This window comes from Elaeis guineensis, chromosome 1 (genome assembly GCF_000442705.2).
Source record: "Elaeis guineensis isolate ETL-2024a chromosome 1, EG11, whole genome shotgun sequence".
Taxonomy (NCBI): domain Eukaryota; kingdom Viridiplantae; phylum Streptophyta; class Magnoliopsida; order Arecales; family Arecaceae; genus Elaeis; species Elaeis guineensis.
In genome coordinates, this window is record NC_025993.2 from 15,618,509 (window position 1) to 15,633,425 (window position 14,917).

Consider the following 14,917-nt stretch of genomic DNA (forward strand, 5'->3'; position numbering starts at 1 on the left):
ATGGATTGAGTTAGCCGATATCCATACCTACTTCATAATTAAAGACTCCATTATCTCTTCCATACCTGCTTTGGATCAGATATGGAATCTATCATACAAATATTATAAATTAATTATAACTTTAAAAAGTAAAATTTAGATTAAAATTATATTAAATTCGATTAGGAGTGAGATTCTCATTATCTATACTTGATCTAAATCCGCTTCGATTACTTTACCTAGAAGCTATATCCATCTCGAATTTCAATCAAATTGCATAAGATTTATCTTATTTAGATTGGGTCACATCAGATACCTAATGGGTTGGCTACAATTGCCAACCCTATAATTGTCTCTTATGATGGATCTATGATTGTAACGTTGTGCGGCATTACCACCTACTTAGGAGGTCAATTATCACATGTTAGGTCAAAAATAGGAGAAAATAATATATTTTTAATCAAATTTTATTTAAATAAAAATAATCTTCAACTAATTGGATGGGATTATTGGTGAAAATGATAAAACAAAATATCATTTACATAAAAATGTCCATAGTCCTAAGAATCTAGTTTGATGTGGAACTAGAGGGCTTGCGCGTTATATTAAATCACATGACATATATACATCAGTGACGTGCCGTACACTGCTTGCCATCCATGTATCACGCGAAATTCCATGTTGTTTGCACCAAAAATCACAGATATCAACATCAAAACTATATAAATTTAAATTAAATTTATTAATTATTGGATTTAAATGCAATGAGCTAAAACTGCACGTGCAACATGCACAAACAGTGAAACTAGTCAAGAATAAGCGAAAAGGTGGTAGGCATCCGTCATAGGCTCGATTCCGTTGAAGATTGGATAAGAACGCTTAACTGGCCATTGGGAAAAATCCAAATTAGTATGGCAAAGGATTGAGAAGTTTTGGCTTTGATCTTGATTGGCCTGGTTTTAATTGAGGTATTGTGTTGAAAACCAAAAAAAAAATTACGAGCAGTAGTGTTAATGAATCAAGAATATGCTGTCCTGTTTTCCTTTTAGGAAAAGGAAAAAAAAAAAAAAGTGTTATTCTAACTGGCATTGTTATATTTTTGGCAGGTATTTGAGATTAGTTGCTGGACTGGACTTAGATCTCTATGTTTTCTCTTCATTGTTGGATAACTTTAGAAGTCTGCATATAGTGAATCGATCAAATGAAATTAGATATTTTTTGATAAAGTAACTTTTTCAGGGACCGATCCTTACATGATCGGCATGGATCAATCGATCAAAAGAAAGAGTTATTTCACAAGATTTCCTAAATACAAAATCTTCCTGATTTTAATATAAAAAGTGAAGATTTCTTAAAATATTCTGACCTATTTATTTTCATTAAAAATATGAAATAGTTTGTGCTAAATGTTCTTAAAATATTTCAGCATAATTTGATCAATCTGCTGGGCCCATGACCTTGCGCTCTTGCACCCGCTATGTGCCCTTTTTAAGCATGGCAAAGCACACCACTATGTGCGGCAGACTAGATGGCTTTCTATGTAGCAGAGTACATGATAGGGATCGTGAGGACTGATGGTGGACTTACTTTTGGTATTTTATGATTTTTTTTTTCTATTTTGATTGTATTCATATTAGAATTATATGAGGAGTTCATCTTATAAAAAAAAAAAAAAAAAAAAGCATGCCAACCTACTCCATTCTATTGTGTACCCAGCCCGACCAACTCTAATGGAACAGATTTTGTCCTATGTGGTGGATCCATTGGGATGCAGAAAATGATAAAATTTATCTCAAACCTGATGTATATAAAGAGACTAGGCTTAGGTTGATTGGATTTGGCTTCAAATTCGATCAAATTCTCCACCTTTCGATCCGTCCATATGCACGGATGTCCACACATCAAAATAAAAATTTATGACTATTTTTTCCATCCATTTAGATATGAAAAATTCAAAAAAAAAAAAAATCATTCATACATATGTCATTTGAGTTTGTGTTTATTTTAGAACATTTCAATTTATCCCACGGTGTTTATGTTTATTTTAAAATATTTTTATTTATTATATTTTTATTTATTCTAAATTTATTTGTATTTGTTCTGGAATGATTTGCATATATCCTAAAGAGATTTATATTTGTTCTATTTGAAGTTTGTATCATCCTATATAGTTTATGTTTATTGGGGAAAAACGAAAAGTAGCCTATTCCATTTGTGTCAATGGTAGCTAGAACTATAAATGTGAATGGGACATGCAATTTTCTATCTTTCTGTAATAAACATAGGGAAATAAGATATATAAAAATTTCAAATAGAATAAATATAAATATCTTTAAAATAAATATAAATAAATTTAGAATAAATAGAAATAAAATAAATATAAATATTTAAAAATAAATATAAATTTTGTAGGATAAATAAAAACGTTATATAATAAACATAAACTGGAATGTTCGTAGATTTCTTTCTCATCCATATTAATGACCTAATTTTTTTATATTTTCCTTTCTATCGATATTAATGATTTAACTTTTTTATATTTTTTTCATCCCATCTATATTAATAGCGTGGCTTTTATTATATTTTTCTATACAATCTGCATTAATGGCCTTATTTTTTTTATATTTTTCAAATCCAAATGAATGAACAAATGGCCATTAAGTTTTTATTTTTCTGCATTAAAATTCAAACAGATTCGATAGTGGAGAACTTGATTAGATTTGGAGCCACGGATGATCGACTTGAACCTAATCCACCTCTCTCTCTCTTTACATACACATACTTAACTCTTTATTATCTTCCTTCCCAAAATAGAAAAAAATAATTTGTATGTGGAAAAAAAAAAAATTAGAGCTTTACCCATCTTGTCCTGCCTTGAGACAACCTATCCTGCACCGTCCTACTCTACTCTAAGATAAGTATAGAACAGGCATAGATGATGACTTGCTAGACTTATATCCAATATATTACCATCCCTAGCCCTCTTTTTTTTGCCTAATCTTGTAAGGTTTTAAGAGAATTATGCTAAAGAGTACTTTCGGTAGTTTATATTCATATACCTTAGATTATGTGCAAGCCTTGGATGACTGACTCCATCCCATTTCCGATAAATACAATGCCATGCAGTGCCCCCCAATAAAGGTGACAATCAAGTTGGGTTGAATGAGAAAATTTCATACTTAAACTGTTTATCAAAAATAGGTCAGGATTTGAAACTTGAATCTATCATATTCAATAAACAAATAACCCAATCTATTTAATCTATTTAAATAAACAGATAACCTATTGAATCTGCTTAATTCAATTTGATCCGATTAATTAATAGATTAAATGGATCAAGAGATTGGAATCCATAACCAATCTAATTATTAGTTTAAATGATCGATCTCCTATTTAGCTCAAATTCAAATCTATTAATTACAGATTGAATATATAAGTTGGATTATATTTTGTTAGTCTTGCTCTCCAACAATCATGATAGATTCAATTGGAGCCTCTGGTTCAACCGTAAGGCCTTTTTTTTTTTTTCTTTCCTGATAGATTAGCAGTCATTGGAGTGCTTAAATTATTGTTGTTAAGGTCCAAGTTATTCCTATTTGTACAGAAGCTTGAATCATTGGGAGACCGTTTTGCTGGTATGATCATTTGGACGTTATCATAACATCATTACCGAAGCAATTGCATGACTCTACTTCACAAACTACGACAAAAGGAACCTACTGCATGCCACTGGGAGACCCTCGTGCTAACTGCTGCAATACGGTGGAGTGGCTTCAGGGCGTGTGAGCCAACTCTGGAGCCGAAGGGTGCACGTTTATTCGTGTCCTTTGTACTCCAGCAGCTCATGCTTCTCAAAATACGAAAAAGAAAAGAATTTTGCCCTTTCGTTCTCTTGCCCTAATGCGCTAGAATGGGATAGATAAAAAATTTATCTAAAAATATATATTTTTTTAAATAAATATTTTTAAATAATATTTAGATAAAAAATAATTTATTTATATTTTTTTACGTATAAAAAATATCTTCAAAATCTATTATTTATATTTTTTTATGTATTATTATTTTTTAAATAAATTATTAAAATATATATATATTTTTTATAATATTTTTTAAATTTTTTAAATTTAAAAATAATGAATGATTGAGTTATTAGATATTGATGAATATATTAAAAATAAAGATGAAATATCTTAAAAATAAAATTAAATATATATTTTATTAGTTGATAAAAAATGATTTAGCTACATTTTGGATAATTTTTTTTTCCTTTTATAGATAAATATTATTTATAGAAAAATAATTTATTTATTTTAAAAAATATAAATAATATAAATAAATTGATCTAAAAAAATAATTAATTTTTTAATAATATTTATTTATAAAAAAAATAAATTTTATTAGAAGTTATACCTTACATCGTCGAAGACCATTAGGTGAATCAGGTCCAAGACGAAATGAATCTATCTATAATAAAATTATTAGATGCATTAATGAATCTAATTTATTTAATAATTAATTTTAAATAATTTATAGAAACAATCCGGGATAGGATAAGAAAATTGATAACACGAAATGAGGTACGATGAATTGGGCCCACAAGGAGGGGGACACGATAATTGGTGTGGTGCATCATCATATGGTGCAAAAGCGGCGGAGGGTGTAATTTCTCCGCTTTGGCAGTGCGTACAATGTCTTATTATTATTATTTTGGAATGTACTGGGTTTAATGTCCGGGTGCCCTAATTTAAATGTTGCACCATGATCGCCATCATGGTCTAAAGAGAATCGTGCAATCCGCCATCGTGTCCTGCTCCCCTTCCCCCAGCTGCTCCTCCCGTGGATTCCAACCATGGACCCTAACCGCGCCACCGATCCGCACCCCTCGGACCCGCGTCTCGGCCCCAAACCCCGCCGCTCTGGTCACCGCCGGGCGCACTCCGAGATCCTCCTCCGCCTCCCCGACGACCTCCTTTTCGACTCCGACCCGGACTTCTCCCTCGACGATGTTGACTTCCCCTCCCTCTCCGACGATACCGGGGTCCCAGTCCCCGCCGCTGCCAGCGGGCCGGAGCCGTCCGTCGGGGCCGCCGGACATCACAGGAGTATGTCGGTTGATGGCGCCTTCTTCGATGGCCTCGAACTCCGGAGCCCGTCGGCCGGCGGCGGGGTCCTGGATAAGGTGGCGCACCATCGGCGCAGCGGCTCCTTCGACGGGTCTAGTATGACGTTCGAGGGGGAGATGGCGGGGCGGTTGGATTTCGCCAAGAAGGCGATGTCGGATGGCAAGCTCGCCGAGCTGGCGCTAATCGATCCCAAGAAAGCCAAAAGGTCTGATTTTTTTTTTTTGCCCCACCTCTTTTTCACTTTTGATTGAATTTTATGAGGTTCCGGGCCTTAAAATTTTTTGGGTTTTGCTTGAAATAGTATAATTACTTTGCTTCATTTGATTGGGTAGTGGATATTATGGTATTTTTTTCCCTCCTTGCCTCCCAAATAGAGCTTAAAGGTGTGATTTTTCCTCCTTTTCCTCCTGCTTTTGTATTTGATAACGTCTCTGGTTCTTAGATTTTGCCCTTTTTTCTTTAAAGTAGCATGATTTCTATACTTGATGGGTATTGTTGAGTTCACTACTCCCTCTCTAGTTTGCTATTTGTTTTTTTCCCCATTTGCTTGACTGATTTCTGAGAACATTTTTCTCCGTTAAGTTTGTCCTGCTTCTTATTTTACTTTGTTATATTGCTGGTTTCCACTTAGTTTTCCTCTAATTGATATGATCTGGGATGTTTTAGTATTTTAGCTACTTCACTGGTTTAAGGCAATATTTTAATTCTAAAGTATATATCAAATGTGCGTTATGTTTTTTGGATTGTAGGATTCTTGCAAATAGGCAATCTGCTGCTCGATCGAAGGAGAGGAGAATTCGTTATACTAGTGAGCTTGAGGGAAAGGTGCAGACACTTCAGACAGAAGCTACCACTCTCACGGCCCAGCTTTCACAGCTACAGGTAGGAGTTTTGAATTTACTTAATCAAGATATAATACTTCATGCACTATCTTTTGGTTGTTTGCCACGGTTGGATGGTAAAGTTTATCTGGATAAACTTCTTTCTTTGCTAAACCTGAGGAAAGAGTTGATTAAAAAAGTTATAGGTTTATGACTATAGCAATTTACTGTTTCCTGTCTTGATCTCCATCATATAAGTTGCAGTTGGTGCAAGATAAAGCTATGCTGTGACCTTTTTATGATGATTCTTCTGGTTTTTATCAATTGAACTTGAGAGTGTGTTTAGCTTGTGTTATTTTTGGAGGAAGAGTTTATAAACCATTTATATCTTGAGTAAAAGGTGGCAGCTAGACTACTTCATTCTACCAACATGTAAGATGAAACCAACAAAATCATCATAATGCTGATCAATCAAGTCAAGATTATGTCCACCTAGGCATATAACAAAACTCCAAAAGGATTCAGACAAGCAGACACCACCAGTGGCCCACCAACAGAAATCTTCTCTTTCTCATCCTATCAAAGCTTTGAAAGACTCTTCCTCCCATTTTTTTAGTCATATGATCTTCCTTGCAACCCCCCATGCCCTTAAACCTTCCTGGCATGAAAACAAAAATTTCCTCTGCCTCTAGGGAAGATTCATACACGTGATCACCCACCACAATTATTGGGCTTCGGGGCATAATGTTAGGAGATTCACACAAGACTAACAATATCCTCTCATCCAACAGTAGCCTCTTAGCAATATGTCGATTCAACTTCTCTAGATCCCTGAGGCCGGTAACTAACAACGAATGTCTACTTCCAACAGTGAAGAGCCAAAACCCTTGATTACTAGGAGACTTTCTAGTGAAGCCTTGTCCCTACTCCAATGTCCAAAAGACACCATGCACCCGACCAAAGTAACCATCCCCGACCTCACTGCTTCACCAACCATTGCCTAGAAATTAAACCTAAAGAAGATTATCAATGAGTCTCGTTAACAAGGATGATGAAAGCCACCGACTAGTTCTTCCTCTAAAGGTAGTCCTTCACTAAGATGAGGACTACATATTGTAGTATATACTTGACCTTGAAAATATCCTCCAAAGAGTTAATTAGTCCCAACATTTACCTTCATTAGACTCTAGATAAACCACCGTGTTATGTTTGGACTCTTGCTAGGGTAATTCGCAACCCGATGACCAACCTGTTGGCTCATGAAAGACACTCAGCTCGTTGGGCTGGTTTGCCATTGTTAAATTACTCCTTACAATGATAACATAGTTTAGGGGTGTGTGTGTGTGCATATACATGTGTATGTCCAAGTATCAAATTCTTTTATTCTCTACAATTGCAGTTGATCACAGGATAAACTACAATGATTGTGGTAATAACCTGCTTTTTTTCTGTTCATTTTTCTTTATCTTATCAAATTCCATTTTTTGGCTTCTATATTTCTAAGGAAGAAAATTAGTTTTTACAAAAAAAATTGGGTGCTTGTGAATGCTTATGACAAACAAAACAAAGATATTTTACTAAAAAGGCAGAATATTTTTGTTCTACTTTCACTCTCGTTTTTTAACTCAAGTTATTCTTAAAGCTTCCTTAAACTGGAAAGCATTATTTCCCACCTGGACATATCTCGAGTACACAGTTGTGCATGCTTGCTTAAGTGATGAGAGGCTCCCATCTTGAAGCAACTAGCACTCCTTATCTTGCCTCCATCTCTACTTGTTTTGCAATTTTTTTAAAAAAAGAAAAGGACAACTAGAGTAAAGAAAAAATGAAAATGAACCGAGGCAATGGTTTTCTACCATCATCGATATTGTTCAATGCTCTAAAAGGAAGGATGGTCATTGCCACAACTCTCACCTTTCTTCCAAGGTAGTAGCAATCTTCATCTGAGGTTGTGGAATGGTGGGGAAGTTTAGGAGAGTTTTTTCCTTGCACTTGATTGTAAGAAGGGTGTGTGAATTCATCTTCCATCTCCTTTTACATTTGATGCTCCTTATCTTGACTGTTATCATCATTTGATCTTTTGATGCCACCTCTGTAATCTATTGAAACCCTTCTCTCCCCTTGGGTTATCTATTAGATGCTCTCTTCGAATTAGTACCTAAATCATTACTTCTTCCTATTAGTATCTAAAATATTCCTTTTTAAATTTAAAATAGAATTTCTTTTTGTAAAATAGTAAGAGTAGTAATAATATTCATTTTTATTAGACAATCAGAATAGTGTGTGTAGGTGTCCTATTGGCACCAATGGGGGGAGAGAGAGAGAGAGAGAGAGAGAGTGTGTTTGTTCCATCTTCCTAACCTACTTGGGGTTTGCATTTATGTTTTTCCAGCTAGATTATATATGTTGAATATCACATAGTGGGTACAGGAGTTAGGACGAGGAGGGTTGATTGCTTTTAGATGGGAGCCTCCATCCACTTGTTGAGTAAACATGGCTGCACATTGGATCAACCATGTGTAGTTGTGCTCTCAAGATGTGTCCTTTCCTAACCAAATTGCCCCTAAGGATTTCCTCTTCGGAATCCATGCATAACTGTCATACCATACTCAAGCTTAGCTGATGTGTCCCAATGCTTTGGAGAAGACTGAGGGGTCTGGGTAGAGGTGTTAAAGGGCTGGGTCTGGGCATAACATGCGCAAAAATATTATAATAGGTTGGGCCTAATGACTTGGCTAAGGCCCTAGGTTGGCCTGTTGGTGCAGCAAAGGACCTGATCAATCAGGCCCTTGCTGGTTTCCTGACAACTGCAGTCAAATGATAGATTAAACTGATCCTTTGCTTGACATCAAAATTAACGTAATTAATGAAGATTTGGATCTTTTATGAGATCTATCAATTAGGACTATTTTATTTTATTTTATTGAGAAAAATTAGGAGCCTTTTAGGAAACTTGAAGGCTGCATTTGGTGGTGATTAAGTTAATCTAGAGTAAAGCTTACTCCTATGCTTTTTTACCCTGGAATATATTACTCCACCATGTTGGGTCGAGTAATTTATTCTGTGTTAAGTGGACAAAGTGGCTGTATTTAGTTTACCCTTGGATTAAATGGACTACTTTTTGTGGGTTAAGCCGAACAAGTGGAGTAAAGGGCCTTTTCTATTTAACCTGCAATCAAATCCAACCTAAGCATTCAATATGAGAGGATTGTAGATTGATTTTAGAGTCCCAGTGAGGAAAATTTTTGGAATTTCTTGATTCCTTTTGTTACAGACTTAATTGGGAAATGATGCAGACCTGTCAAGTTTTTTAAAGGACATCAGTGGCCTGCGGTATAAGGAAATTATTGGTGTTGTACTCAGAAATTGATACTTGAAAAAATTGCTGCAGCTCTCGTTCCTTCTCTTGTCCTGTCTTTTCTCTTCTATTGTTTGTTCTTCCTTCATCTTATTTTGTTTTATTTCCTTGTGCAAATTTCTGCTGTTACATAGCAGATTTCTTGTTGAAATTCAGATCATGCCAGATGAACTCTTTTATGCAATTAATCCATCAAAAGGAGTAGAAATCAGCCCGAAAGTTCAGATTAATCAGTTCTGAACCTTAATTGTTCGCAGATTCATATTTGTAGCCCAATTTTCAGGAGGAGCTAGATCACCTGTTGACATTCCTAGGTCACGTAACATAGTTTTGTTCCACATCTCACATTTCACCTTTCCCATCCCTGAGTCTGTGGAGTGAGACATTACTGAACTACGAATCTTGTGATTATTGTCACTATATATGGTGCCTTGTTCGGCTTCAGTTGGCACTCTCGCAAATCAACCACCATCACTTTATGAAGTTTGGTTTTATTCAGCTTCAATTTGCTACTCTGTAAAGTTATGTTGCACCTTTCCACTTCATCAATTCCGGTCTGATTCTATTTATCACATGTTTCTATGTGTAATTGGTTGGGGATGGCAAAGATGATAATTTGGTGGTGTTCCTTTGGAACCTATTCATCAAGGCCTGGTTTTAACATGCATTCCTCAAATTATTAAGCTAAATTTTTGAACTTTAACTTTTCTCTCTATCCTTCAGACCCTTCCTCCACATGCCACCATAACAGGAGCCAAATGTTCAACATCTGTCCGGTGCATAGGAAGGTACCAATGATGCAAAACATCTTCATAAGGACAGCAACCACTTGCAACTACCAGAACCTAAGATAGTCCTTGCAAAGCTCTCAATTTTGATCTACAGGCTTGGCAACTGCATCACATTAAAAGCTGGTTTAGTCCAAGGATCAAGCAAGAATTCTATCTCAATTTGTTTGTGCTTTAAGGTTTTTGCTTTTGCAATTTCCATTTGGCATCCTTTGGTTCTCCATTATAGCGCCAGTGTCTTCTGTTTTCGAGCATTGATCTACAAACAGTTATTGCTATTTTAGATTGAAAGTACTACATCTCTTTTGCTCCTAAGTTTGTTTCCTCCCCCTAGTTTTTCAATGCTCTGTTCTCAATTATACATACAGTGACTAGTACTTGAAATTTGCCTCACAGAGAGACACAACTGGCTTGACTGCTGAGAACAGGGAACTTAAGCTGCGGTTGCAGGCTATGGAGAAAGAGGCTGAACTTCGTGATGGTATTTCTTTCAACTGCTTATGGATTTTTTTTACCTTTTTTTTTACAGGGGGTGGGGGGTGAGGGTACTATAGCTTTTCTTTGTATTGTTTGTATGCCGTGTTAGCTCTTGGCAGAAATCGCTAAGCTAGTAAATTATGGCTCTGTATTATTAGAAGAATGACTAGATCAAAATTGTTTTATAATTCCTATTAAAAAATAGAGTTAAATGCTTTAATTTCATCAAATGTTCAAATTCATTCTTATAAATAATGGTCTCTAGAAAGTTCAGGTAATTAGCTAAAAATTATCTGCTCTATCTGGACTTGCAAGACTTCTGTACTGATTATATACCATATAGACAGGATTTAAGGGATTTTCCTTGTTCTCATAGATCCTTCATCGTCCAAGTAATCTCACTATATACAAGCCAAGTGGTTTATCATGCAAAGTGTGAAACCATCAAATGTTTTAAGACAGGTTAGATCTTATTGTTAAACATCTTCAAACAAATTATGAATAACATGGTGGACCTGGACAAGAACTCCTTTCATGACCATGAATGTCCGGTCTCCATTGGAGCAGCTATTGGGGCCAGGGTTCTATAGAAATCTTACTTACGCCTCTTCATTTGATGATATTTCTTTTTCTGCATCATAGATAACGTACAAAAAATTTTGTTGTTGTTACAGCTCTGAATGAGACACTCAGACAAGAAATTCAGCGGCTCAAGATGGTAACGGGGGAAATCTCAACGGTTAATGGCAATACATTCAACAGAGGTATCCAGCCGTCCCCATATCTCTCTCATCCACAGCAGTTGCCTAGCCAAACTGGTTATCAAGCCCAGCAGTTCCATGGGTCTCAGCCATCTTTTAGCGTCCAATCAGGAAGTGCACAGACTCCATCAGATCCGATGGATTTCATGTGAAGATGGGAACTGTTAACCTCTTGTATGGAGCCTAAGTTGATGTGCAGATGTGCATGTATTAACATAATCTGTAGAAGACTAAAACTTGTTGTATAATCAAATCGAACACTTATATAATTCCGTTTATGAATGTCAGCCTCGACATGTGTAATATCTTTGATGTAACACATATGATTGTAAATATATGTACAAAGATTAACAAAGCATGCATTTCTTCTTTGTGGGAGATTGAAAGATTAATTTTAGGAAATTTTTGCTGCTGCACTTTGAAATGTGATGTATATTGATGAGTACATCTTGTGCCATGTCTTCTGAATGACAAAACATTTGCAACTTGCACAGACGAAGTGATGGAATGGTACATGTCATTACTTCTTTTTCTAAAATCAAATTATTAACTATCCTCATAGCATTGGTTGGAAACTCTAAAGTTCATTGGTTTTACTTCGATGTGTATTCGTGGTTCAACAGTTGTGGACATGTTATGAACTTCATACAAATTAAGCTGCTGTTTTGATGACATGGTTTAAGGGTGGGAAAAGGCAGGTGCTTATTCTTTGCTTTGGTTGAAATGATTTAAGCTCTGCAGGCTATCCAATTTAGGCGACAAACATGAATGCTTCTCTCTGAATTTAGATTTGCCACATCTCACTGTTCACATGCGTTAACTGACGTGCCACTGAATGTTTTTGGTCATATATGTTTTGAACTACCATTTGCTAATGGCAATCTTCTTCTGCCGGCCATCAAACAAGCCCTTTGTAATTAACAAGTTTGACTACTCAGGTTTGTTCCCTTTTTTTTTTTTTGGTAGAAAGGGTTTGTTCCCTTTAAAGGGCTGATTGTTGTAGCCATTTGTCTTTGCTCACCATCTCGGCCAATTCCTAGAAGGTGCAGGAGCCCAAAAATTGCACCATCAAAATGAGTATACATTGAACCTTAAATCCAGTTTATTCAAGGGTTTGTATAATCATATCAAGATTAACTGCTACTTCACCACTATTGCTGCAGCAAATTAATAGTAAGATAACCATGAAAATATTGACTCTTAGAAAGGCAAATATTTTGAATGGTCAGTAGGCTCACATTGGTGAATGCAATGTTAACAGCCCTTCCATCTTACACTAGCAAGTGAACCACGCTTCGTGGGAGAACTTTCATTATATATAGAGAAGATATTAAACTTACAGATATTTAGAAAAAGATGTAAAATTTATAATAAATATATATAGAATAATTCTATTTATCAAAAGCAAAGTTATTAAATCCGATCCAACCGGAAACCCAATGACCCAGCTATGGAATCAAGCTGGTTGCCTAATTGAATCGGCTGTGTTTAAAATCTAATGAAATTCAGACGAATCGGTCGGTTGGACCGCGAACCATTTGACCCGATAAAATCCGATTAAGGCAAATCCGATTAAATTACTGACTTAGTGTTCATCATTTATCTCCCAAAGTCCCGATCGTCCCTTGGGCTTCGACTTCTTGATCCTGGCTTCCCATGTTCAAACCCCGTCGGCGTCTTCCCCTTCCTCGATGACCAAGTCGACAGTAGTGGTAGTGAACGGAGATTGGAGACGGGCTGACGAGGATGATGATCGAGCAAATGGCAGTGGTCGGGACTGGGAATGAGCCGACGAGGACGACGGAGCCTCGGATGAGTAACAACGGTGCTAACCCTCTTTTTTTTTTTCCAAATCTCCAGTGAATAGGCCCAAGATCGGCCCCTCCGCCTCCTCCTCCATCCGCGACCTCCTCCCTCTGCTTCCTCCTTCTCTGCTCGACCCACTCTGCCTCCTTCTTTACTGACCGAGACCTCCCTCCACCTCTTCCTCCTCCGCTTGCCCCCCTCCCCCCTCCGCCTCCTCCTCCTCCGCTCGACCCCCTCTGTCTCCTTCTCCCCGTTTGGGATCTTCCTCTGCCTCCTCCTCCGCTCGGCCCCCTCCCCCTTCACCTCCTCCTCCTCTACCATCCAGGACATCTTTCCTCCATCTCCTCCTCCGCTCGACCCCCTCCGCCTCCTTCTCTCCGTCCGGGACATTCTCTCTCCGCCTCCTCCTTCGCTCGGCTCCCTCCCCCCTCTGCCTCCTCCTCCTCCGTATGGGATCCCCTTTCTTTGCCTTCTCCCCCTCCACTCGGCCCCCTCTCCCCTCTGCCTTCTCCTCCATCCAGGCATTAGTGGGACTGGGAGTTGGAAGCCGTGGACGGCACAGGAAATTTTTTTTTTTTAATGACTGCAATGCTATGTCATAGACTCACAGTGAAGCAGTGGACTGCTGCTCGTGATCTGTGAGTCCGTGACCGTGAGTCCCACTTCGTGGGATCATAGAAAAAAAATTAATAAAAATGGAAGAAATTATTGATGATTTAATACTGTTATTTTACCTTCTACTTATAAATTATAAATTATAGTTCAATTTAATTTTTTTATAGATTATCAAAATGGCTGAGGAGACTATGCCATCCATGGGTAATACAAGTAATATTTCATCTTCTGGAGTTAGAGATAAAAGTGATCCTGTATGGAATCATTATAGAGAAGCTCCAGAACTTAGTGGTAATACCAAAAGGATGAAGTTGGCATGTTTGTACTATGGAAAGGCATTTGCTGGTAGTGGGATCAATCACTTCAAACAATATTTTACAGGAGTAAAAAAAGAAGTAAAACTATGCCGCAAGGTGCCGGCAGATATTCGCCATCAAATGATACAAAATATTTAAGCTATTGGTGAGAAGAAGAAAAGAGCAAAGACAATGGATGAATATTACAATCCCTTTAGTGCAAGGCATAAGAAACATGAGGAACAAGTATATTATAGGCAATTGGATAAAGATGATGGCATACAAGAAATTTCTCACTCATCAAACAAGTCCACAAGTAATGCAAAAAGTAAAAATATAGAAGGTAGAAAAAAAATAATTAAAAATATTTCAAAATTATTTCATGCCAAGAGTAACTCCTGATGCTTAACCAACTATAAAAAGCTTATTGCAAAACAAAGAAGCAGTTGAAAGGTGTGATCTTGCAGTAGCAAAATGGATAATAGATGCATGTGTGCCATTTAATGCCGTCAACTCTAAGTATTATCAGTACATGATAGATGCCATAACTAGTATGAGGCCTGGTTACAGAGCTCTAAATTTTCATTTTGTTCATGATTATTTGTTAACCAAGAATATTGATGAGGCAAAAAGTTATGTTGAAGGCTTTCATGCCACATAGAAGAAAACAGGATGCTCAATCATCACTGATGGATAGATAGATTAGTGTAGGAGAATTTTGATTAATTTTTTAGTTTATTGTCCTAGAGGGACCATATTTTTGAAGAGCATGAATGTTTCAGATACCTCAAAGACAGTCGATATGTTATATAAGTTGTTCAAAGAAATTGTTATATCTGTTGGTTCTAAAAATATGATTCATGTAGTGACTGATAATACTGCAAATTATGTTA

The 14,917-nt window shown here is 36.6% G+C and overlaps 1 protein-coding gene across 1 annotated transcript; it reads left to right on the forward strand.

Moving 5' to 3' along the window:
• Positions 1-4,699: 4,699 nt before the first annotated feature.
• On the forward strand, positions 4,700-11,709 carry LOC105038003 (transcription factor VIP1). The gene is made up of 4 exons (XM_010913664.4): positions 4,700-5,307; positions 5,852-5,984; positions 10,466-10,550; positions 11,221-11,709. Exons 1-4 carry the CDS (start codon positions 4,829-4,831, stop codon positions 11,457-11,459), a joined length of 936 nt encoding a protein of 311 aa, XP_010911966.1. The 5' UTR covers positions 4,700-4,828; the 3' UTR covers positions 11,460-11,709.
• Positions 11,710-14,917: the final 3,208 nt, after the last annotated feature.